General features: G+C 53.2%; 1 protein-coding gene across 5 annotated transcripts in view; it reads left to right on the forward strand.

Annotated features, from left to right (window-relative positions):
• The window catches only part of SIK3 (SIK family kinase 3), an 88,200-nt gene that overhangs the window by 33,572 nt on the left and 29,537 nt on the right, over positions 1-25,091 (forward strand). For all 5 annotated transcript variants that reach the window (XM_042800360.1, XM_042800357.1, XM_042800359.1 and 2 more), the window contains exons 2-4: positions 15,295-15,411; positions 18,781-18,844; positions 24,690-24,851. In XM_042800360.1, the coding sequence (XP_042656294.1) occupies positions 15,370-15,411; positions 18,781-18,844; positions 24,690-24,851 (268 nt within the window). In that variant the 5' untranslated portion in view covers positions 15,295-15,369. The remainder of the gene's footprint in view (positions 1-15,294; positions 15,412-18,780; positions 18,845-24,689; positions 24,852-25,091) is intronic.

The following is a 25,091-nucleotide window of genomic DNA, read 5'->3' on the forward strand; positions in this document are numbered from 1 at the left end:
CCAGGGAAGAGCAGTAGGTTGCAATCGTTGGACAAGTTGAGCTGAATGGCCTCTGCTGCTCCTGTGGTGCCCTCTCGCTCTCAGCAGCGCCCCGAGCAGGTCCCCCGCGGGCAGGGGGACCGGTGGGGACGGTGGGGTGAGGGCCCGGCCGGAGGGGGGGTTCGCGGGCTGTGCGGGCTGCGGACAAGCCGTACACCGCGCTGCCGGCTCGCCTTCCGCCGGAGCCGCTCCTCTGAGCGGGATGAGGGTTCAGGGTCACTGGTCCTAATACACAACCTGAATAAACGTCTTTCTGAGCCAGCGCAGGCAACGAGAAATGGGCGAGGGCATGGGGGAAGCAGCTTTCCTGAAATTGGTGGTGCTAACACTGGCACGACTGGCTTTGCTTCTCCTGCAGAGAATTAGGGCGAGGAGGGGGCTCTCCATTGCTTGGACTTTCTTATCTTGGTTGTTGAGGGTTAATGTGCTGAAGGCTACATTCCTTACAGTTTCACTTTTGGCTTCTCCTCCTAAAAATTTCCACCTCGTTTCATAACGGTTTTGGAGTGAGGGGTGGTGATACTGTGGAACCTTTGCGGAGGCTGAAAACTGTTCTTTTGTGTCATCAGAGGGGGATGGAGGTGGCCGCGGTTGCGTTCCGGCCCAGGGGAGCACGGAACGGGTCTTCCTGACAGTAACATTAACCCTCCCTAAAGCAGCTAATTGGGGGGTTTTTAATTAACCTAAGGGGTGGAGGTAGTAAATAGAGGCAATGGTTTTGAGAAGAAAATTGCTTCCTTCGGTAATCTTGCAACTGCAATGAAAGTTCTGACGTTTTAGGGCTAAAAATTTGTGTTCCGTTGGTTCGATCACTTCTATTCTTCTCTTGAGCCAAATGGGGACCGAAGTCACTGGGCTTCACCGGCGTGCAGGAACCGTGTTATTGATGGAGACAGCTGAGAGGTAAACTACGGCCTTTCAAAAGCTGTTCCGAGCGGGCAGCAGGTGACTCTGCAGCAGAGATGCTGTGCTTGCCCACCCCTCGCTGCCGGCTCCAGGCCCGATTCATGGGCTCGCGCTGCCCAAGCCGACGCTGTCGCTTGGGTCTCCCCTCTGGAGCTGGGCAGATCTGGCACCTCCTGGAGATTTGAAACCAGTGCTCATTGTTTGATACCGTACGTATGGTATTTGTGCGCGCGCAGGGCGCTAGACTCTTGAGCAAAACGACTGCGTTGGCTTCGTACTGAAGATGTTTTGGTTGTACCCGTTACAATTTTGCCTCATGAGCTAAGAACCTGATCTGGAGCATCTTTGCCAGGCTACATTGCAACATAAGAAACTTTTCTGAGATTCAGGCTTTAACCGGCTCAGATGCTTCATCGGTTGTTAAAGTTCAGCCTGCAGGTGTTTGCGGATGTTGTTTTCGGGGGGAAGAGGTTGAGTGGCTCAGAGAAAAGATGAGATCTGACACCTAGCATAGCAGGTAAGAAATGCTTAGCCTCCACGGTGCTTTTTATCCTCAGACTGCTGTACCCTTCGCAGAGGTGGGCATCTTCTCTCAGCTGGCCTGTGCTGCTTTGGTCGTGGCACTGGCACTCCACTGCTGCTTGCCTCTCTCACAAAGAAAAGGACCGCTCTGAACGTTCGTGCGGGAGGAGAAGCTGCCCAAGGTAAAGCAGGTGTCGAATGGGTTGGCTGCCGCTGAGAATACAGTGATGCTGACGGCCGGCACGGCCCTGCGGCGCAGTGGATGTTCAGCGCAAATGCCCACGAATGCTGCCCTCAGCACGTCAAACGCTGTCAAGCCGAGGGGCCCGGGAGCCTGCACCTCCAGGCGCGCCGAGAGGGTGCTGCGCTTCGCGCTAGGCCGTAAGAAAGTGCCGCTTACGAGACATCTTGTGGCGGGGCCACCGCTTATTTGTTCCCATAGAAACTGCCACCTAATCATGGCAAACTGTAGAAAGGCTGTTGCTGGAAACGCAGTGTCTGAAAAATTCGAACTGCATCGGCTAGAGCTGGCATTTTGCTTTATCCTTGGCTTTCCTGTCAAAATCTCGGTCCCCTCCTGCTCTGTACACGCCAGATCCCGCAGAATTAACGCATTTGGCACCTTTAAAACCGATCCCAGAAACAAAGGCAGTGCTACCACCTTCTCGTCGGGCTCTTAGCCAAACTGCGTGTCTGCTTCAGAGACCGAATGGGGAAGGGGCCCATCACCCTGCCCGTGGCAGCAGCTCCCTGCTGGCAGCCCGGAACACTTTCTGCATCTGAAATCCCGAACTCCTGTGGATCCCACGCAAACCCTTCATGTGCCGATAGCTCACGGCTGCCTCGGGACTACCCTGGGGACGAGGTCGTAGCGTTCGTCGGTCACCGAGCCGTAGCACTACTACGGCATAACTGCCTTTTCTGCAAGTGGGGGCTGTTGCTTGTGGTTTCTTTTGAATATCCTGGTAGATTCACTTTGGTATAGAAAAGACCTAATGCTCGCAGGCTTGGGGAAATATCTGTACAAGTTTGCATTTCAGAGCCCGGAATACCATATCGCCAAATGGACTTGGTGGCACGTGAAGGGGAATAGCGATTCGTTCCGTCCTCTCTATGGCTTTAGGTTTTCGCTGATGCTGTTGTGATCCCAATGTGGTATTTAACGCTCTTGCAGCCTTCTTTTTCGACCAGGAGCTATTACGCCTCCGAAGAGGGGACTGCGCGTAATATAACTCCATATTAAAAACATGGTGTGTGCTGGTGTTGCTGCAGAACCTGGCCTCCTCCCTGGAATGCGGGCATAATTCGGTGTAATAGCTCAGCACGGAGCCACCGCCGCTTTGGCTGTGGCGAGGCAAAGGGAACAGGCTGCTGAGGCTGAGTGAAAGGGATTGTTATATGGGATGACAGATTCCTCTGGAGGTTGTTGCTGTTTGCAGAAGGGAAGCCAAGACATCAGTGCTTAATATCTTCCAGAAGTCCTCCGCTTTAACCCTTACGGGGCCTTGGGAAGTAAACTGGAGGCTGGTGCAGAGGCTCCCTGTGGCTCTGCTGCGCAGCCTGGGACGGTGCCAGTTATTTTTCCTGATTGCAACTTACGGCCGTAGCATTCCTTGTGTTGTATGGAAGATCAGTGAGCCAAACCAGAGGTGCTCTTGCTGCGTGCACGTTGCTCTCGCCGTTAGAAAACAGCCACCTACTCCTTACTTGCCGAGAGGCCCGCTGCAGCGCACCGGTGCTGGCTGCTCGGTACGTGTTTCTGACGTGAGTGAGGTTGCGGGGTTCCCTCTGCTCGTTGGAGACCTCTCGATCCGAGTAGCGATCTTCGCATTATAGGTGTCACTTAAAAACAGTCAGACCCAAAAGTCCGGGATGCTTCTTAACACTTCTCCTCATGGACACCATCTACTAGTTTTCCTTACTTCTCAGCTTTTGGTTTTTAATAATCCAATCACTCGCATTCAAACCTGAGTTTGATTTGGAGCTGTGGACCTGCGGCGTGCTGTTTTGCCTCCATCGCTTGCATTTTTAGGCCGGGCCTTTTTAGAGCAGAGTGACAATCCGGGGGGACCCTTTGGTAACACTTTTAAAACCTACCTGCTCCAATATCCTAGCAGTTTAGGGAGGACTTCCCATTGATGCTTGGGACGGGTCTTCCCGAAAAACCTGGAAGGTGGGCTGTGTCTCGTGCCCCGTCTGCTCCCAGGCGCGGGCTCTGCCTTGCAGCAAGTACAGCTTAGTTTTGCGGCAGGCGGACCCGCGGCCGCTGCCGTACAGCATTCTTGACGCGCAGCCTGCTGTGACAGATTTCTTCCTGCATGCGACTACATTTCCAAAACCCTGCTGCTAAGCAACTCCGTCCAGGAGCCTAGTGTTGCTGTAACGCAGCACCAGGGAGTAACAGGCTCTTACGATTTCCCGCGGCTCTGCTGGCTGCAGGCAGGAGCATCGGCAGCGTAAGGAGCAGGCTCCTTGGAGTACGGGTGATCTTGCAAGCGGGTCTTGGCTCCGCTGAAATGAGCGCGGCACATTAGTTGGTGTGCTTGCTGCTCCAACTGTCGCTGGGTTCTGGGCAGAGCAACAACAAATCAGTGGCCGCTTCAGAGGTTGCATTTGGCCGTTTGCATCGTACTCGGGTGATACGTGTTAAGAAAGCTTGGCTGGCTGGGCACTGATGGGCTTTTCAGTTTTTAGCAACACCGGCTCTGCCGGCCGCTTTAAAGCGTAAGCTGGCAACCTGCAGCGCTGGTGGGAGCCACGAGTCTGAGCGGTGGTCGGTCGCGATGCACGACCACCGTCCCCTGTCCTAACGCTGACAGACGGGTGTGGAAGGTGCTGGTAAGGGGAACCTTGTTCCCGCTGCGTGCGTAGGCTGCAGCACGGCCCTGGCGCCCGCGGGTGCCCTGCTCCCTCCTCACCCGCCGGTGGGGAGCGGGGAGGGGTGGCCCGGGGAGGGGGTCACGCGTGCACCTGCCCCAAGGGAAGGGTCGATGGCTTTAGTCGCGGGTGACCCAACACGCCTCTCCCTACAGATTTTATGTTCTTGCTCCTTCGCTGGGCTTTTCAGACAGGTTGTGAGAGGGGGACAAAGGAAACAACTCCGCGTTTGGAAAAAGACTGTAGCGGCGTTGAGCGAAGTCGCGTCTTTGACCCCGTGGCAGCCGGCATCGTTCTGGGTGTGATTCCTGCAAGTCAGGGAGACCCTGGTGCTTAATAACAGCAAGCTTTTCTCAGAAGCGCTCTAATTTTCCTGCTGTTGTTACGGCCTGCTGCATTGTGCTGGGTAGCCCTGGGGGTGTTGCACAAATGTGTCAGACTGATACTGTAAATGAATTCACTGTAGTCTCCGCCCCCCTCCTGTCTCGGCAGATAAAAGAACTGTGGTAAACCTGGGGCGTAACTGTCCTCTGAGGTTCAGTGACACGGCTTTGGTCCCACCTGGTTACAGTCAGGCATTTCATGGTGGTCCGGGGGACTCTGCCGTGTGCCGAGCTGAAATGCACCACCAGGATTTGTTTAAGTCGTTACAAAGCGTGACATATGGGGAGGGGGGAAATGTAACGTATGTTTGAGTTCTCGGAGACCTCCACGTTAAATACAGATGACCACATGAACCGCGTTGGCAGAGTCATGAGCGCAGTTTTAGGAAGAAGCCTGGAAGCACGGCGGCAGTGTTGGATGACGAGCTCCTTCCTGATCGAGCTCCCCTGGGTGACCGTGTGCCGGGACCGAGCTCCGCTCCTGAAAGACGCTTCGACTTTCTTCTCAGCAGTGGCTTTTCCTCCTCTTCTTGCGGCTGTCCCCAGGCACCCGGGGTCCGGGGGGCTCTTCCCATCACCGCTGAGGGCGCGGGAGCTGCTTTGTGCTTCCCCTCCTACGTGCAGTGCGATGTGCACTGGCTGCGCACGTGGGAAATGGGGCACGTAAGGCCGAGAAGATCCTGTGGTGTCATTCCCGTTTTCCCAGACCTTCCCTCCATTCTCCTTGATTGGAAAGGAGGTCGGCGCCGTGTCCCGATGGCCAGCATTGCGCAGGCGTGGCCTGACCCTGCTGCTTCTGTGCTTTTGGGCAAAAGTTCAGCTGCTTAATGATTTTATGGGCAGAGAGTGATGAGGAAAACGGTTTGAATGTGGTGCCTTGAGATGGAGGGTAACCTGTAATGAAGGGGGACCAAGGTGGGCAAGCGTCCTGCCAGACTTGGATTCACGTTGTGGCTTCGCTCGTGTGCAGGTTGCTGGGAGGCCGAGCTGTAGCATCAGTGAGAGGCGGGTCAGGCCGGAGCAGAAACGCTGCGCTCGCATCTGCTGGCCGCAGTGGCTGGATCTGAGCGTCCTCGACAGAAGAGCCCAGCTTACGTGACCAGGATCGGCTTTTTCACACTGCATTTGACTGGTTAACCAGTTTGCATCAATTTAAATGTACCTCCGTAGGGTTCTGTGCGCTAGTTTAAGCTCATTCAAAAACCGGTTTTAATTAGCAAGTGCAGTCTTTGTGTAGTAAGTGCCAAGATTGCTTTTAATTTGCATAGAACCCATGGAGGTAGCGCTGCAGACTGTCAGCAGATCGTATGGCTGAACCACAGCAGTGTTCATTGCTGAATTTTCATTCCTTTCACTCCAGCAAACCCACACAGTACTTGCATTGCCTCGGCAGGTCCCCCCTATAATTACAGAAGGGCCACTGCGAATGCTGCAAGCAAAAGCTGCTTTCCCATTAAACGTCTATGTGATGTGTTTTACACCTGCAACTCAGGTTGGATTCGGCCAGACAGCGGCCTAATTTGCAACTTGGGTTTTACGAACTGATTATGCCATGCTCTGGTTTGGGACATCTCGATCTCAGCCCTAGAAAGACGGTCGTTAGACCAGAGATCCTGAGGCAGAAATGAGACGTAAAGAGGTCAAGAAGGAGCTGTGCTGGGGGGCCCAGGATTGGTGGAGAGAGGGGCATTTACCTGGCTTTTAGCTGAGATGCTTCCCTCAGCCTTAAGCTAACTTTTAATGCTGGTTCTTAGGTATTCTGCATTTATAGTCAGGGTATGAAGGAGTTCAGTTCAGTCACATAGCCAGGCGTGCAGTTTTTTGTGCCTACCTGGGAATGGCTGTGAGGACGTATTTAAAATGCAGTAGTACAGGCCATCACGGTAGGCTGGCAGTTGGGGGTGTGGTTTGGGGTTTTTTTGCTTGAGGAAGATAAATAATTTTCCATACTGTCTCCGATTCATGGTTCTGACTCCCGTGAATTCTTTCGGCTTGCATCTGTTGAGCGTTACGGTAATTTTATGAGGCTTCTGAACTAGAAACAAATTACTGGCACAAATGCCAGCCGAAGCCATGGAGCTGGAGGATTTTTCTCCTCTTCCGACAGAGTGCTGAATGAAAAGATGGAGAGGTCATTTGTAAGGTAAACACGGTACAGCGTGAACCTGCTGGAGTTTAGAGGGAGGAGACAGCAGTGGTGTGGATATACCGTACTTCTGTGTGAGCTGGTTAGGCGTGGCTAGCTGCGATCTGGTTTCTTTGGCTCCATCCAGTGCGGTCTCTTGCTGTGGCTGAGGAAGAAAAGGCAGTAGTGGCTGGCGCCAGGACATTCAGCATCTGACCAGGACTTAGGAAGGGTGCTGGAAATCTTGCTTTAAGGATAAAGACTGGAGGTCGACGCGGTGTAGCTGAGCGGGGGGGGGTGGCTGACCTCCCCGGTCGGCGCGGCCCGCTGCAGTTCTGGTCAGCCTGAGGCCCGGGTACGGAGCAGCCCTCGGGTTTTGTCGTGTTGCGTGGGAACACCGTGCAGCCTAGACAGGCTCTTCACAGCACAGCAGCAGCGCCGGCGCGCGCGCTCCCTCCCCACGTCTCGTGTTCGCGGGCCGAGGCCGTGCTCCTGCCGCACGCCGGCGGACGCGCGCTCGCGGCACCTCCGATTGGCGGCAGGAGGTTCTTCCCGCGCTGAAATGGTTTGTTTATCGAACTGGCACCTCCAGTTCGTTTCCCCTGCCCTCCTCTGCAGTCTTAACGCCCTTAATGCCGTTCGGCAAGCCTGGGATGTCGCTTACGCTAGCGTGTTCGGCAGCCAGCGAAGGTAGCTCCACACCCCTCTGTAGTTTCCTGCTGTTACCCCAGGTGATGAAATAATTAGGAGAAGCTCTACAGAAGGGCAGCGTTGCTGACCTGTGATGCAAGGTAACTGTGCCAAGCAGAGGAGAATAATACGCTTCCAGGAAGCCAGTTTTAGCAATGCGATCAAGCTCGCTCGTTGCTTGCTGAACATCTCACTTGCTGTGGCCGAACGTGCACGAGTATACCTGGCATCTTTCAGAATAGGGAAAGAGAGAATTTGCATTTGGGATTAAGTCCCCGTTTGACACTGAAGCTCCTACTTACGGGCCAGTGTGTTTCAGGGAGGGGGCATTCATCTCTTAAATGTGTTTGATAGCTTCTTTTTGAAAAGAGAAGCTGCAGCTCCTAGTGTAGTGTTAGCATGAGACTGGGAAATGAAGAATTGGTACTTTGGTTGTCAGCACGGGTAAAGGCCGGGCTGCTAGAGGGTGTTGTAGATGAGTCTCCTCTGATTGCGACGGTTCCAACCACGTTCGTAGGCTGCTGTACATGCACTGCAATGATGAGATTTTCTTAGCTGCGTTTAGCTGCTATGCTGAGCCGTAGATGTGAATGTGGGTTTTGTGCTTCTGTCATTGAAATCCCAGTTCTGGTCCCCTGGGGACAAGGAAAGGTCAGAGCAGAGTACAGCGTTCGCACAAGCAGGGTATTAACAGTGCAGCAGGCCAAGAGGATTTGGACGTATTGACTTTTCTCAAAGCTCCATCAGTATTTTCTTCACCTTGTGCAAGACACAAGTCACTGCATTGATTCTGAAGAGGGATGTGGACAAGGTGATAACTTCCTTCCTGAGCAAATGCAACTTTTCTATATGTGTCTTGGTCCACAGTTTCCTGCCTTCAGTTGCTGCCAATATTTGTGTTTGTACCTCCTCCAAAAGCCGCCGACTTTGCTGCAGAATGGCCTCGTTTTATCTGCTACATCGCTTTTCGTTAGGTAGATTCTGGTAGTTAGTTCATTCTGAGGAGGAGATGCCTCTCTCTTGCCTGTGAGCTTGTCAGGAGAAGTCTTGCCGGTTCAGTAACAAGCTGGGTATCTAGAATGTCAGTGCGAGCGCATCTTTTTTGTTGAGCATTTTCTTATGACTAAAAATTGTACAAATTGCCTGTTTGCGTCTCGAGAGATTGCTTCTAGTGACCCTAAACACAGAAGCAAACTTGTGATGACAGCTTGCCTGAAAAACATGTGCCTCTGCCATCCGCCTGTCCCTACGGAAGCGCGGCGTTGCTGTAGAGTGACATCCGTCAAGCTGAGCTCCCGAAAAGGGGCACGACCCACAGTAGCCTAGAGTTCAGGCTCTGTTTTTATCGCAGCCGTGCGTCCATATGCCGGTGCAGTGCCTCTACATGTAGCTAATACTCATATCACCCTCTGTATATACTCGTGCGCTGATCTGGGCCGCGGAGCCCTTCTGCCTAGGCGGCAGCACCGCGGGGAGGAGGCAGCGGCCGAGCCGGAGCTGGGGCAGGGGACGGGTGCGGGCATGGGGCGCGTGCTGTGGGTCAGCTGGGGGGCGCGAACCGCCGGGCTTCGGCCCCTCGGGGGCCGCGCTGCAGCGACTCGGTGCTCCCCCCCCCCCCGGCACCCTCTGTACCTGCTCTTTGCTGCCTTCAGCATCTCGGTACGGCCGTACCGGAGGCGTTTCCCGAGGGGCGTTGTGCTGTCAGCGCTGGGCTGGCACTGCCGTGCTTTGCAGTTTCCATCCGCCGCTGCTGCTGTCGGATTTTTCTCTTGATTTTTTTTTTTCTCTTCTCTCCCCCTTCCCCCCCGCCCCCGTCTTAACTCTGGTCTCTGCTACCGGAGTTCTCCTGAAGGGCCCGTGCAGGTTCAGGATCTGCTTGCGGGAGTGATTTTTACCCCTCCAGCAGCTGCTTAATCCAAACAGGCCACGTTCCCGAGCTTCCCAAGAGTTTCTGGCAGGCAGGGGCAATTGGAAAGAGATCTCCTCTGTCCGTCCCCCTGACAGCTCCTGTTGCCAGCCTCGGAGGGCGGTAGCTCTCGTGGGTGGACAGGAGAGGGCTGCTTCACTGCTGTAACTTGCAAATGGAGGAGGAGTGCAGGTGTCTGTCCTTGCACTTGGATTGCCCTTCTGCAGGCTCGCTCATTCAGTGATCCAGAGACCCGCGCCGGCGGCACCTTTTCCTTCCGCTGTGCCCTGCCACGTGGCCTCCCGGAGCGCCCCGGGACCAGAATGGTGCAGACACCTGCACCTGCAGCTTGAGACATCCCGGGAGTGTTTACTGAGGGGTTTCCAGGAGGAATTCAGAGCGGGAGGGCTCCTCGGAACAATTCTGGGAAATGTTTCTCCTAAATAAACATGTTGATTTTTTCCAATGCAGTCAATTTGTCAGTGCCATCTGTTGGCTCTTGTTACGTTGAGGAGATCAATTGCCGACTTATGGGAACGCTTAGTGGCATAATTATACTTCCGTAACGATTACTGATTAGACTGATCACACGCTCACATTCCAAAAGTGGTTTTTTTCCTGATGTTCAGCTGGGGCTGCTATAGAAACAACCGAACTGAAATGGAAAAGGTGGTTTCTTTATGGGATGATCATCCATGCAGGAAATTTTAATTATAGTTTAGATTGGACATAAGCAAATGTGTGGCGTGATCTAGGAGATGTTAGCCCAGGACAGGGCCTTTAGCTTTTTCCTTTGTTCACTGCGCAGAAGGAAAAGGAAATGTTCACCGTTTCGTGGCTTCTTTCCACTGAAGACAGGCTGTTTGCTCCTACCTTTTTTTTTTTTTCCTCCCTTAAGTACTTTCCAAGAAGTTGGAGTGGTCAAGAGCACGGTGGCGGTCCCCTCCCTGTCCCCGAGCTGCCCCCGTCCTCCTCCTGCCCGTTGGCCGGGGCACCCAGCGATTTGGTTCCCTTCTTGTTGGCACGGCAGTATTGATGCGAGGAAGTCTGCATGAGTATTAGCCACGCCTGGCTGATAACCAGGATGTCTGTATAAATTTTAATTCCTGCAAGCAGGTATTCTCTCCAGACCAGGACTTGTGCCTTCTTTCGGAGACTTGCGCCCTTGGCATGATCCTCCAGCTCGGGTGGCTACCAGACTTTAAAATGGGATGTCTCGGTGCAAAATAGGAACTTGCCATTTCGGGGTGCAGGGAAGGCAACTCGCTGGTTTGGCTTGCAGTGTAGTTTCTGTCCCTCTCGACTTCCCGTGTGATGCAGGGGGACGTGTCAATATGGGTCATAACTGCTTGTGCCCTTTTGGCCTTCCAGAGCTTCCCTACCTCTCCTAGTTCCTCAGCGGCCCCTTTTGCTGTCAGGCTAATCTGTGGTTGAACCTTCCACTGCTTCTCGCAGGGCTTTTGCCGGGCATGCACTGCATACAGCACAGCTTTGGAATCAAAAAAAAAAAAAGAGCAGCGTTCAGCTGAAGTTGCAGCCGGAGGAAAAAAATCTGGAAATAGAGTGGACGAGGCTTTTGGCCCTGAAGAGCAAGACCTCCGCAGTGACTTGTGGGCGTCAGGTTGAACGCCTTACCTTCTCTCCACCGACCGTTGGTTTTAGCAGCTTAACAGTTCTTCCAAATAACAATTTCTTCCTCAAATTGCTAGCGTAAGTTTTGCTTGGATGCAGGAAGGAAAAAACGAAAGGTTTAGAAATGGAGGGAACATGTTGTTAATTGGTAGCAGCATGTATGCTCCAGATTTGGCATATATCCTACTGCCTGTAAGCTTCATTAACTTCTGACAAAAGAATAGTTAATTTTTCAGACTCCTTTTTTATAGTATTGCATTGTTTAAGAGATTAGATCACGGTTTTCTTCCACTTCTACTTGCAGCCGAATCTGTGCTTTATTTAATGACGTTTAGTCTTGCTGTCTCCTATTTTATGTGGTATTTGTAAGCATGAGGGAACACACTCGATTTGGGATTTTTTAGTGTTTTATGAGTCTACCTGCAAGCGATTCTTTTTGCATACATAATACTACGGAGCGCTGATTCTAGTGGCGCTGCAAATGTCAGCGTTCCCTTCCGCTGGAGCAGGAAGCCGACTTGCCTGTACTCTCTTGGTGCTTTCTGCTGGGGCGAGATGGTTTTGTGGCAGCAGCAGCAGCAGCAGGCTGCTGCTAGCAGGAAGAACTGCAACCAAAAACTGCCAACTTGTGCGCGTAACCTGCACCGACAGCTCGGCGGACGGAGCAAAGCCCGGGAGGAGGACGGAGCAAAGCCCGGGAGGAGGAGGGCATGCGGTTGCGGGGGCTCTTTCCTGGTGGGGAGGCTTAGGCAGGGCGGGCTCTCCCGGAGGAAGGAAAGCGTGCGCGTCGCAGGGCTGAATCCATTGTGGCTGTTTCCCTGCGACCGGGTTTTCGGTGAAGTCGGTCTGGCTGATGTGACCAGAGGATTTCAGCCAGTCGTCTTTCTGTTGAAATCCTGAATCATCTTTCAAGGGAAGGGAGAATATTAGCCAGCTGGGAAATGCAGGAATGGAGAAACCAACTCGGTCTGTTCTGGAAAGCCTTTAAACCACTCCTTCCCTCTGGAAAAAAAAAAAAAAAAAAAAAAAAAAAAGAAAAAAAGTCAATCCTCTGAAACAAACCAAATAAAGTACCTCTGCAAAGCCCCAGGTGAAACGCAGTCCCCCGCCAAAATTCCCTGCGCTTCCCCTTCTGCGCTGAGCATGGAGGGGATTTCCTACTTCCACCCTCTCACATTCGTGAGGAAGCTCTGAATTTCCTGAAACCAGAGCACAGCGTGGTTTCCCCAGGCTTCTTTGGGAGACTTTTACCTTTTAGGTTACATTGGTTGCTGGAGGCATTTGAATGGAATGAAAACGTTTTGAAGAAACCCCTTCAGAAACGCCAGGTCTTTCCTCCTCGTAACTTTTGAGGGTGGGCTTAGCTTTGCCCAAGGGCCACCCATTTGGCCGAACTCCTAATAATATCCTTCACACAAAGACAGCTTCTGGCTGGCCTCTGTGTTCCTTTGCTCCCGACTCAGGTATTGTGTGTCTTGTGGGTGTGGAGTTTCAGGGCACCACGTGCGAAGCCCACGGCAAGGTGACACGTGTGGGGCAGGCAAGCTGGGGAGATGGCAGCCTGGTTCTCCCTGCCCGTGCTCTCAGGGAGAAAAACAGAGTAACTGAGTTCTTCTGCTTAGTCTGGCTCTACTGACCAAGTTGTATTCAATCAGATGCTCCACATACCTTGGACTTGGCCAAGAGTGTCAACTCCAGTCATATAATTAAGCTGGGAAATGAGATTTCCTCAGAGCAAATATAGAGCTGGAAAATGAGTAAGGAGCTTCGGAATACTCCAGATCTGTGGATTTTCATTTACGTATTTGTGCCTGAAAATGACTCATGTCTCTTGGTAGACATCTTGGCTTCACTTTTTGAGGAAGCTTCTCTTAGCTTTTTATATATATATATATATATTGGTTTAAGCTTTACAAAAGCTCGTTCTTGCTGGGAAGGTCCTCGGTGAAAAGCACGTAGCGAGTGCTTTCCGGGCCCCCTCTGGCTCTCCTAACTTTCCCAGTTCACCCCTGCGTGTTGTCCTCGAAACGATGCGGCGCGGATCCACCAGACCCGGCGCTGACGCCGCGCGCCTCCCGCCTGCCTGCTGCTGGGCAGAGGCTGGGCTGCAGCCCCGAAGGCTGCCAGCGCAGGGCAGGGCAGGGCAGCAGCGGCTCCTCACCCCGTTAATCACGGCCGGTTACTGCTTGGCAGCCTGACGGAGCGGGGCCCGATGCTGCCGTTTCACCTTGCGCCTTGCCTCCAGCCCCGCTGCTGCCAGCGGCGTCTGGTGCTGCGTGCCAGGCCTGGCCGCCTTTCAGCTCCTGCTCTTGCTGTAGGAAGCATGCTCGGTGACTTAGAAGTCTGGAATCGTTCCTGTACTCTGAATTAAAGGTTTCAAATGAAAGAAACAGCTTATTGTACTCGATGCCTTTTCGGCATTCTGCTGCGTTCTGCTTACGTGCAGGGCACTTACTCCCCTGGCAGGGATCTTATCGTAAAATGTGAAGCTTAATTTTCATGTGCTTCAGATTGTTCCCTTAAAGATCCTTTCTCGTGTGCGTTTGTTTCTCTCCAAACAGCGGCATGCCTGTTAGAGCATCGTTCCGCATTGCACTTGGGGTTTGGCACCAGAGGAGAACTACATGTGTTTTGGATCATGTGCCACTGTGGGTTTTTTTGTCCGTGGACATGGCACGCCTCTGTGTGCAGAGCACTTGTCCTCGTCCCGAGCGAATGCTGGAGCCTGTCACAAGCTGAAGCATTTATGTAATTGGGCTTCGGGCTCCTCTGTCAAATCTTTCTGGTTGTGCCTCATCAGCAATTTTTACCGCAGCGCTGCTTTGCATGCCCTTCCCCATGTCTTTGCATGCTTCTGCAGCCTTCCTTGACAGAAGTTTCGTAAATTATGCGTTAGCAAAGCAACCAGGAGAAGATCTGTAAAAGCGGTTCTTTTCCCAGAGAGCGTGCCATCTCCAAGCGAGAAAACCTGCTGGTGGATGTTAATTCAGCTCACAAATCTCGAACTAGGCTGGCATGCTGTAGCTGCTCGCTCGCACTGAGGTTTCTGGGTGGGGAGGAAGGCACTTATTAACTCCAGGCTGAAATCGGGTTTAGAAGAAATGCTGCGAACGTTCCTCTGCCAGGAAGAGCAGCCTTTTCTCTCAGCTGTTTGCTCCAGCAACGTCTCACACCGGCTGTGAGAGTCCTGCCTTTTCTCCCCTGCTCAATCAGGCCTTCCGGAAAAGATTCCGTATCATCCGTGCGTGTTGGACGAAACAAATTGCTTTCCAGCAGTGGTCTTGAGGGGAAGTACTTTTTTAGCAGAGAAGTGTCTCCCTGTTCGGGGCCTGATGGCTTTGCTGCCTGTGCCTGAAAGAGCCAGGAGCTGCCAGCGCCGGGGAAGGTGGAGGGCGGAGGAGCGAGGAGGTCTTCGAGGCTGGAGAGCAGCTGACTGGAAGCACTTCGACTTGTTTAAACTGTGTTAGAGTGGTGTTCTGGAACACTTCTGGTTTAAAATAGATAAATAAATACCTGGACTGTTGGAAGCCTGAGCCCTCCTTTCCACCCCGGCTGGCATCCACCGGCCCCGCTGCAGCGGGACGTTGGGCGGACAGTGCAGTAGAGCCCGTCCGGGTGCCGACCCCGCGCGCTGTCCCCCTCTGGGTGCCCAGCTGGCCACTTCGCCGCCGGTCGAGACGCCCAAGCGCTGCAGCTCCCCGGCTGCTCTTTGGGCACATCCTCCCGCAGCAAGTGAGCGCGAGGGCGGCGAGGCTGAAGAGCCGAGCTGGGTGGGGAGGACTAGGACGCCCGTTCCCGCGAGCAGGCGGAAGAAACGTTTGGGCTCGCCTGAAGTACGTGCAGCAGTTGAGAAGTAACTTGCCTTTCGGCACGGTATCGGGTGCCTCTCTGAACGTGCTGTGCTGTGCTGACCGGCAAGAGCCTAAAAACCCCGCTGCCTTCTGCAGCAGCGCTCTCTTAGCGAGGTACCCTCGGGAGGGAAAATGCGCGGAGAAGTAGGAAGCAAAGCTCCTTCCTCCCCCCTTTACGGCAAGCTGGCTGGACTCTGGGAGGCTGCTCGCAGATCTCGGGCTTTCTGAGGCAGGGACAGTGTACTCTGGTTTTGTACGGTGTTCGGCCCAGCAGGGTCCTGCGTGCGGTGTTGGTTTTTAAAAATGCTTTTCCTAATACGCAGTTGGGTCAATAACCTCTCTTTTGTTTTCCCCTTCTGCTAGGTTGCTATCAAGATAATTGATAAGACACAGCTGGATGAAGAGAACCTGAAGAAGATATTTAGAGAAGTTCAGATCATGAAGATGCTTTGCCACCCACATATCATCCGGTTATACCAGGTAGGAGCACTCTGCAGGGGGCTTCCCATTCCTCTGCACTATAGCTTTACGCTGCACAGCAGTGCTTTCCCTCGGGTTATCCCTTCGTTTCTCCTACGTGACATACTGGGCAGGTCCTTCATGTTTTCAAGGTCTCGGCGTACTTTGATTAGAGGGGGCGGGGGGGAAAAGTGCGGCAAATCCTTCTCTTTTCTGAGAGATGACGCTTCCGCTGTGGGCTGGCCTCTTGCCATTTGTTTATGGCTATTGTGTGCTTTTCAGCTTCCCAGTTAAAACCGGATGCGGGCTCCCCTTCTCCGTTTAAGGGAGAGAGTAAGTTTCACCCGCTAGCAGGACTGGAAGCGCGCGGGTCCCCGGCTCTCCCCTCCTCCCTGCCCGGTTGCCCCGTGGCGCCGAGGACTTGCCGATCCGCTCAGAGCTCTCCTGGAAGGCGACAGGCAGCAGCAGCAGATCTGCTTTTGAATATCGTTTGCAGACTTTTCCTTCAGGTTGTTTGGCATTTTTACTCTGCAGACAAAACCGCCAGAGACGGAATCGGTGTGTGCTGGCTTTTGCGCGTGTATTCGGTGGTGCCCCTCGGACTGCACGAGCAGACTGAGCAGCGAGGAGGTTGAAAGAGCCCAGAGCCAAGCGGAGGGCAGAGCGATGGGCGCAGAGGAATAAAGGGGGGCCAACACCTTAGGTGAAATGTCAGCTGCTGTTTTGCAAGCTTTTGGGCGGATGAAAGCCTCCCTTCCCCGGGCCTTTCTGACACAAGGGCTCAAGCAGTGACTTAGAAGCAGAGAGCGCCAAAAAGCTCTGTGCAAACCCCGCTCTGCTGCTCGCCGTCCCGGCCCTGGGAAGCGGCTGGCCAAAGGCTCCTTCCCAGGGCTGGCCCCGAGCTGGCCGCTGCCTGCCGCGCTCCGGCAGCGGGCGTGCCGGGGGGCTCGCGGGCACGGGCCGTTTTGGGAACAGAGGGGGCTTCCGTCCAAGCTGCGGCCGGGAAGTCAGCTCTCCTCTGGGCTGGCGCACGAACCCTTGCTCCGGGGCAGTGTTCAGGCGCAGGAGACCGACTGAGCTGGGTGATCTCCTGCTTGTGGCTGCCTGGCTCGGCTCGAAAGGGCTTGAAATCCCGCAGGAAACGCGCTGGGGTCATTTCCTTTTGTAAGGTAATGTTCGCGTGTGCGTGTTTTAAGGGAGAAGTTGTGGTAACCCGCAACAGAAGTCGCCGGTCCCTGAAACCAGCTCTTGTCTGTTCAAGCCCAGTCTGCTTCTCGTCCGTCTCTGATAGATAGGAGGATTTATTTGGACTCTGAAGGGTTAAAGCTGAGCAGCAGTGACAGAGGTTAATGTTTAGCTGTTTTGGCCAAACCGCCCAGTGAGAGATGCTTACAGCAGACACTGCAGGATTGCAGCATTTTTAAGGAACTTAAGAAACGCTTCTTTGCAAACTGAATCCCTAAAGCTTTTTTTTTTTTTTCTTTGAAGCCAAAAAACCCTTTTTCAACCTGTTTTATTCCATCTAAAGCTTTTGATACGATACTGAATGGGTGACACTTGTGGCTCAGCTCCATAAAGGTGAGGAAAGAGTACCCACCGTGGAGTGTGTTTCGTGTGACCGTTCTTTCTGGGGGCTTTCAGTGGCAGGTTTTTTGGTTTTGGTTTCTTTTTTTTTTTTTTTTTAGATTAAAACTACTGAAAACTGGAGTTGGGGGGTTCAGAGCTTTCGTGCTTTTCATCAGGAATCTGAGTTTTAAAATCACCTTTCCTTGAGCTTATAAAGCTCACAAGGTGTGAGTGAGAAGGAGGAAGTGTCTATGATGGTAGTAGTTTACAATAGGAGAGATTCTATCTGGAAACAGAACTGTGCTTAAAAGTATCTCCCTAAGGGCGTTCTGGACACGTAGGATCACCGTGAAGTGGGAGCTGCATATCTTGCCCTGTGACAGTTGAGCAAAACTGAGGTTCGTCTCTGTTACAGTCTGGTTTTAGCATTCAGGAAGATAGCGGTCCGGCTGTTTTAGCAGCTGCTGTTGTCTGGTTTTGGCGTGTATTTTTTAAAACGCAAAGTCCAGGGGTTCAGGTCCTAATTCTTCGTCAGAACGAGCAGTGTGGGGCTCCACGCACCCCGCCTCTCTGTTGGGGTAATAGTCCCTTTCGTGTCAAAGAGTGAACTTTCACTTGTCTTTGAAAGGGAGAAAAGCCAACACAAACTCAAACTGCTTCGAGGCCCTTTCTGAACCCCCCGGAGTATCGAAAAGGCCCTGGCACCCGCGGTTTGGTGCTGCGGTCGGGGACGCCAGGCACGGTGTGTTTTGCCACTGACGAAGCTGCGAAGCCTGCTGCACAAACAGCACCGAGGGCCGGAGAACACCCCAGGCGTGTGCTTGCCCGAAGGCGGGTCACAAGGCATAATCCAGCCACAGAACAGTTGTTGGAGCCACCCTTAGCTAATCTGTAGGCAGGCAGGCACGATTTGCTGCTTTTCGTGTGCTCAGCGTCTTCGTACACCCTCACCCACTGTGTACTGAGCACTAAAACCCGGTTGAGGCCTGTCTTCAGCGTATAGTGCCTCGCCCTGCGCTGTGCTTCTCTTCTGCATCCCGACAGGGCCTTGCCTGGACGCTGCTCGGGACTCCGAGCTCGTTCTGGAGCGCAGGTTTCTGTGAGAAAGCAGAGCCGCGCTCCAAAATCGGCCGCGCGCTTCCGAGAGCCCCGTGCAGTGCCCGGCTGCTGTGCCGAGCCTGGCGCTGCCCTGGTCTGCACCCTGCCTGGCCCTCTGAAGGAATCCCATCTGATCAGCGGCCGGCCTCAGCGCCTTGGCCTGCTGCAGCCTCAGAACAGACTCGCAAAAATGCGTGTGAAAAACTGGTAGAAATGTGGTGTTACCTGGCTGAACCGCGCAGGCTCCCTGCAGCAAAGCCCGAGCTCCGGGTTATTTCTAATAGGCCTTGACTCATCGGGAAGTCACCGATTCGGTGAATATCCTCCCCTTTGGCAAAATCGTGGTGGTTATTTTAGCGCCTGCAGCGGAGTGACTAACGAGAAAGGTGAACTAGTTTGGCTGTAGCAGCCCTGAGAAGTCTCCCAGGCTGCTGGGGCAGGACGAGACCCCAGGGAGCAAACGCCCAAGGGAGGGGAGATGGGAGAGGAGGAAGGTGCGGGCGAAGGGCTGTGTTTAGTTACAGACTGAGCGTTTAAAACTTGCTGTTTGTCTTTCCCCAGTTCCTGTCCGTTCCTTTGCACAGCTCGATGAAGCAGGGGAAGGTGATATTTTTGATTTGATGAAAGCAGTTACACATGTTACAGAAGGAATAAATCTTTTTTTGTTCTGTTTCTTTTTGCACACGGCAGTCTCCTTACATGTCACTTTTCTGTCCTTGCGTCCAGGTTATGGAGACGGAGAGGATGATTTATCTCGTGACAGAGTATGCTAGTGGAGGGGAAATATTTGGTAAGTACATTTATTGCATTCTTTAATCAGATAATGCACTCGGTCAACTACAGTAAACTGAAAATAGCTGCCACGCTCTCTTGTTTCAGTTGAGAGATGCCCTTCAGCCTGAAAACTTTCCATTGACAAGGGGAGTAACAAAATAGATGATACCAGCTCGATGGAAAAATAACTTCCATAACCTCTGCTTCTTCTTTGGGTTTCATTGACAGGTGGTGCTTGCTCCGCTTTTATGCTGACTTTGGGGTTAAGGATGTTGGAAATAGTCATCCGGTCGGACTTTAAAGTGTGGCTGAATGCTTTGCTTCCCAGCTGGTTCTGTGAAACTTGTTGACAATAGTGGAAATGTTGGTGTTTGTTAGTAGCTTTCAAAGAAACAGTCAGTCCTGTGGTACTGTAGTATTTTGTTCTTGAAACCGTGTGTCGTCTTATCATTTTGGCATCCGATGTTATCTTAGCCTGCATTAGTTAGTTACATCCATTTTAAACTCCACTGTCTGCTAACAATGTTTTGGCTGAGCATTCCTGACCACAGAAGCTATTCTTTAAAGGAAAAAAAAGTATCTCTGCAGCACAGTTGCAAGAACCGTTGACTGATTTTTTTTTGTTTGTTTTATTGCCATGACCGATGAGAGACTTGTAGAAATAGAGATTTACTGACACCCTACAATTTTGCGCCAGGTGACGGAGTCAGAATGTTGCAAGATTGGTCTTTACTAGCTTAGCCAACGTGAGCCTCGGAGAAAGGGGGAAATCCTTTGTGCTTGAGGCGACCTGGCTTAAACCTGCTTGCAGGCAGTGTCCTTGTGAGCACAGTCACATACGGCCTCTCGGCTAAGTGGCAGCAGTCTCCGTTTTGTCCTCTTCGGTCACTGCAGTAGATGCACTTTTGGATGTCAGAGCACCTCCCTCTGCCAGTTGTAACAAAAGATGAAGCTCCCAGGGAAAGAAGAAAAGCCCCAAGTTAAGGAAGATAAGACAACCTGAAGTGAAAAATGCTGTTTTCCAGTCACCGTAATCTAATCCCAGTTCCTCAGTACCTTTGTAGGTGGTGGTCACGCCGCCTTCTCAACATCGTCCGTGTCCTTCGGATTTCTTCTCCGAGAAGGTGACGGCCGAAGGAAGAAGCAGGTAGCAGCTGGTGTTTGGAAAGTGGGAATCGCCTGGTGAAAGAGCTGGCTTCCTCCACCCCAGTCCTCGGGTTGTTTCCTCGAACGTGGGTCACGGTGCTAGACCCCCAGCAGTTGTGGAGGCGTGTGAAATTCATCTTCCCTTGTGCAGCAAGCCGTAACTGCAGGAGAATCACCTGAGCGTGCGCTGGAGTTTGCTCGTGCGTGGATCACCGCAGAAGAGTATAAACCGCTTTTTAGTTCGTGTCCCTCTTCTGTTGAATTTGGCAGAGAGGGGCTCATCTTTTTTAAATCCAGAACTATGCGCAAGCTCGTATACAAACTTGGAATGAATTCCCTTGCTGACAAAAATAGCCTTCCACATGAGTCGAAGTGAAAATCTAACTGCTCTCTGAAATACTTCATGCTGTAGTAAACTCAGCTCATTAGCATGGCTAATTTCCATTCTGTTGCCCGGCAGTTTCCCCTCGTTGGCAGCGGGGAGCAGCCAGTTATGTCATAGCTGTGACGCTTCTCCAGACCGCAGCCGGGAGGTTGTGCCCCCGCTAGCCGGTTTCGAGCATCGTCAGGCACCGCACGAGGCCCCGCCGCGCCCTCGCTGTTAGAGCAGGGAGGGGGAAACTAAAGTCTCAGCTTTTTGTAATCGGAGTTTCCTGAGGAGCCGTTACGACTTTGTTCTAACAGCGGAAGCAATTTACAGGGAGGGGACGGCGACCCGTTTTGGGAAGGTTTCCCTGCCGCCGTTAGCATCTCCAGCACTGACGAATCTCACGTCCCCGCGGTGTGGAGAGAAAGTCTGCCGCAGCGTGGGCTGGCTTCGCACCCGCTCCGGCTCTTCCCAGGAGGAAGCTGGGGCTTACCCAGGGCTCTGCTGGGGGGAAGACGTTGCCTGCGTGCTGCTTCAGGTCGGTGCCCGTCCCGCCGGGGGCCGGCTTGTTGGAAACGGCGGGAGGTGCGTGCGGACGGGGCAGTCACCGTCACCGCGTCTGGCACCGGGGAGGCCTCTGCATCAGACGTGCCTGTGCTCAGGCTTTCATCTCCTCCCATCTGCGTGGCCTCGGGTTTAAGGTGTAGTGCTGAGCTGCAGAAGGGGCGAGGGGCTGGCAGCCGTGGTTTCCTGGGCGCTAAGCGCTCCCTGTAAGCCCCGGCGCCTCGTATAACCCGAGTTACAGTGTTGTGAGCTGCACGGTTTTTAGAAGCAAATCGAAGTTGTTTCCCTTAACGCTTTAAAAAGACTTTCAAAGGCCGGAACTGTACCATGCAACTGTAAATGTTACGTAGGCAGTAATGCAGGTAGGAATTTTTAGCTGCAGGAATGGTAGTTTCTCTAACTGGGCACGGTTTAAGGCAGTCAGGCGGCGTTGGACGCCGGTCCGTCTTGGCCCTTGTCAGTCTGAGCCCCGCAGGCTTTCCTGCGTTAGCACCTGGGAGCACTTCACAACCTGTTCGTCTGAATTTCCAGTAAAAGGGACGATAGCTCCGTCGGTGGCCAAACTGTGCTGTAAGTGTCTTTGCTTCATCCGTTACTGGAAACTTTCTGATCATTGACTTTGTTTCGCATAGCGGTGCATGGGGATCAGGGAGAAGACTTGCTTTTGCTGTGGGCTTAAGCAGCAACGTGTAAATGGTTATTTTTTTTTTTTTAGGCCCTGTGCATGTTTCGCGGGCGGTTGGGTTGCTGGTTGGACATTAGGAACAAATGAATGTCTCCTTTTAAAGATAGGGTGCTCTTTGTTCCAGGTCCCTCTAGCGTCCTTCTTTTGAGGTCAGACAGAATACAGTCTGGAGGTCTGTTTTGATTTCGGCTGTTTGCTATGAATACTGTAAATAAGCTGCAGTCCTCGTGGGCCAGAACATGGGTGCTTGGTTGATTCACAAAAACTCTCAGGAAACTCGACAAGATTACCCTCTGGTTAACGTGGTTAGCACGGCTGCTGTCTCTGCCCTGCCTCCCCATCCGCCGCCTGCTCGTCCTGAGCTTGCCCAGCACGAACTGGACAGACGAAGTGAACCGACGTGGTGCCAGCCTCTAGAAGGTCAGGCTGCTTCTGAGACCGCAAGGTCGCCCGACGCGCTGGAAACGTGGCTTAATCCACCACGCAGAGGAGAAGGGAAGCTTGAGCAGCGTTTGCTTTCCGGACAGAAAGCACCTCAACAGCACAAGGCGTCTGCCCAGGGGCGAAAAGTGGGAGCCTGGGTGTCAGTCCTGTCTCTGAACCTGCAGGTGCTTTTTCTTCAGCGTAGGATTTTACCGGCTTTTTAACGCAGGGAGCAGCATCAGCAGCTCTGTGTCAGTACAGAGAACAGCGACCCATGTTTTTCAGGGCTGCTGTGGAATGAAATGACGCGTTCCTTCCTCCCCGGAGGACGCTGAGGAGCAGCGCCGTGCGTACGACCCGGCGGCGAGTCTGTGCGTGCTGGCTCCCGGCTGAGCGTTCAGGTCATCTCTGTAACCCCCCCCTTGCATGAGAGGTTTATGCAGACTAAGCTCGCACTGGTTAATTTTGGCATACAGTTGCCCTTGGTGGTATGTGAAGTATTCTGTAGCTTCATTGTTTCTGTCCTTCCTCTGGAGCTTGTGCAGAAATGTCAGCGGTCGCCGAGCGCTGTGCCTACGTGCAGAGCTCGGGGACCGGTCTCCCCTCGCAGCTCTTCACGACAAGCGAAATTTCACGCCTGACCTGAAGAGGTTTTTTTCACAGCCTAGGCAGGACTGACGGATAAAAGGGGCAGCAGGAGTTGGCTGTGTGAGCGGAGGCCTGGCGCGGCAGCTGCCGGGAGCAAGCTCTGAAGCGCGCAGGCCTGAGCGCGCGTGTCACCGTCCGTGCGCGGGGACACGTGAACCTGCTCGGGGCAAAAATACGCTTAGGGGAGAGCCTGGAGAAAGACGCCTGCTGCAGGAGCTGGATTTGACTTCTTGCCCGAGGGAGAATATTTTCAAAACCGTTGAGATTGAAGCCTTGCGCTTTGTTTTAAGAGCGCTTGCTGCGTTGGCGGGCTGCGCTCCCAAATTCGAGCAGAGTGAGAGATGGGGATGGCCTTGACTCGTTTAGGAGCTGAGCTACTACCTGCTGGTCGGTGGTAATGCTTAAGCTGGAGCAGGTCCTTGCTTAACTCTGCTTGTCAGTCTCCCAGCTCTTCAGAGTAAAAAATTTATGGCCGTGCAAATGACTTAATGAAATATGACGGGGCTATCTGAGGCAGTAAATTTTGCTTTTCCGAGCGAGTGACTTGAGGGTCACGCTGGAGTCGGTGATGCAGTTCCTCCCCCAGCCCTGGTTCAGATCTGCTCGTGGAATAAGCTTATCCGATGAATAAAACTTAATTGACAAGTTATTTGAAAAACAACTTCGCTGTGTTGCACAACATGAGTAGTCAAATGTAGAGAAGTAGGTTGCTGTGCAGTCAGAAGCCAGCAGAACTGCTTTGATGGATCTTGGTAATTAGTATTTACTGCAAGTCAATTATGTCGCAGGTATTTTAATTAATGGGTGACTGGGAAAAATGCAACCACCTGATGAGAAACGTTCAGAAGTAATTTATTTTTATTATTTTGAAGAACAGATATCTCTATCGAGCCCTCCAGCTTAACAGAGTTTGTGGAGGGAAATGAACCACTTCAGCCTATTTTTCCAGAAGTCTTCTGAGGCCGGCTCGGTGGCCCAGCTGAGAGGTAACGGCCTCTTCAAGCGGGCGAGGAGATAAGCCCCCGGGCTTTGGCTTGCTAGTGCCTCTGCTGACCCGCTCCGGGGCCCACGCTGCCGGGGAGAGGGCTCGCGCGAGCCTCTCCGAAGCTCTTCCCACGAGCTGGGGGAACTCGGGAACCCTCCCGGTCCCGCGTGTGGTTGCGGGGGGCTCTCCAGGACCCTTCTCGGGTTTCTGTAGCGCTCTCCTCAACTCCGTAATCTTGCAAACCGCTGTTCCTACCTGTGCCTCTTGCCACGCTACATCGGGTTTAGCTAGGTTGGCATCTAGGCTGGAGAGATCCCAGGCGAGGCTAGGAACGGCAGCTTGCTGCGACTTTCACGCTTTTCCTGGCAGAGCTTTGTTGCCAGTTCTGCTGGACGCTTCAGGGGAGGCGGGGGGAGGCTTTTGCTCCTTTCTCTGCCATTTCTGCTGCCTGACTCCTGTCGTCGGTCCATCCCCGTTTGCAGGACAGATGAGTGTCTTCTGTGAGTCTGATGCTTTCAGGTTGCGAGTGGGTTGGTTTGGGTGGGCTGGTTGGTTGGGTTGCTGCCTCGGTGACCTTAGGGAGACTTTGCCTGTCAAAAACCGGAGGGAAGGCGGGGGGATGGCAGGTGGCCACGAGCCTGCACCTCTCACTGCCGAGGTAATGTGGTATGAGGCTTGGTATTTGACTGAAGGGAAACGTTGACAAGGTTTTATTTCTATTTTGTCGTAGAGAAAGAGTTTCCAAACTTTACGCTTTTCACAAAACAGGTCTGATTCTTCCCGCCAGCCCCGTCGGCTCTCCTCTGCATAGAGGAAGGTTTGCGAGCTCAGAGCCTTTCACCTGGGGACGGCCCGGTGAGGGCTGGTGTGCCGGCGCTGGGCCGGTGACCCCATCCGGCTCGGAACGCGGGGAGCACACGGGCGCCCGCGTCGCTCCCGTCTCCACCCTCGGCCCCGCTCGCCGCTGCCGTGCGAGAAGCCCCTGTCTGGGTCGCTCTCCCCCCTGTGAGTAACCACTTTGCTCTTCGCTTCGTCCCCTACAGATCACTTGGTGGCCCATGGGCGTATGGCGGAGAAGGAAGCCCGGAGAAAGTTCAAGCAAATCGTGGCTGCTGTCAACTTCTGCCACTGTCGTAATATAGTCCACAGAGATCTGAAGGCAGAAAATCTACTTCTGGATGCTAACCTTAACATCAAAATAGCAGGTGAGCTAAGACCAGCAGCGTGGGAGGAAGGCAGCTGCTTTCAGAAGTCAGTAAACGCAGGCACTGGCTGCTTCCAGGTATTCAGAAAGAAGGAAACGCAGTGCAGCTAAAGGAAGCTTTGGATTTCTGTGTGGCCTGCTGCCCAGAGCTGAAACTGCCAGGTTGTAGCCAGGAGATTTACGGCTCCCTTCAAGTCGCGCAAAATAAAAGAAGGAGGAAAAAGCAGCCGTTTGGGCTTCC

The sequence above is a fragment of the Tyto alba genome, unplaced genomic scaffold (assembly GCF_018691265.1).
Source record: "Tyto alba isolate M040663 unplaced genomic scaffold, T.alba_DEE_v4.0 Super-Scaffold_32, whole genome shotgun sequence".
Lineage (NCBI taxonomy): Eukaryota > Metazoa > Chordata > Aves > Strigiformes > Tytonidae > Tyto > Tyto alba.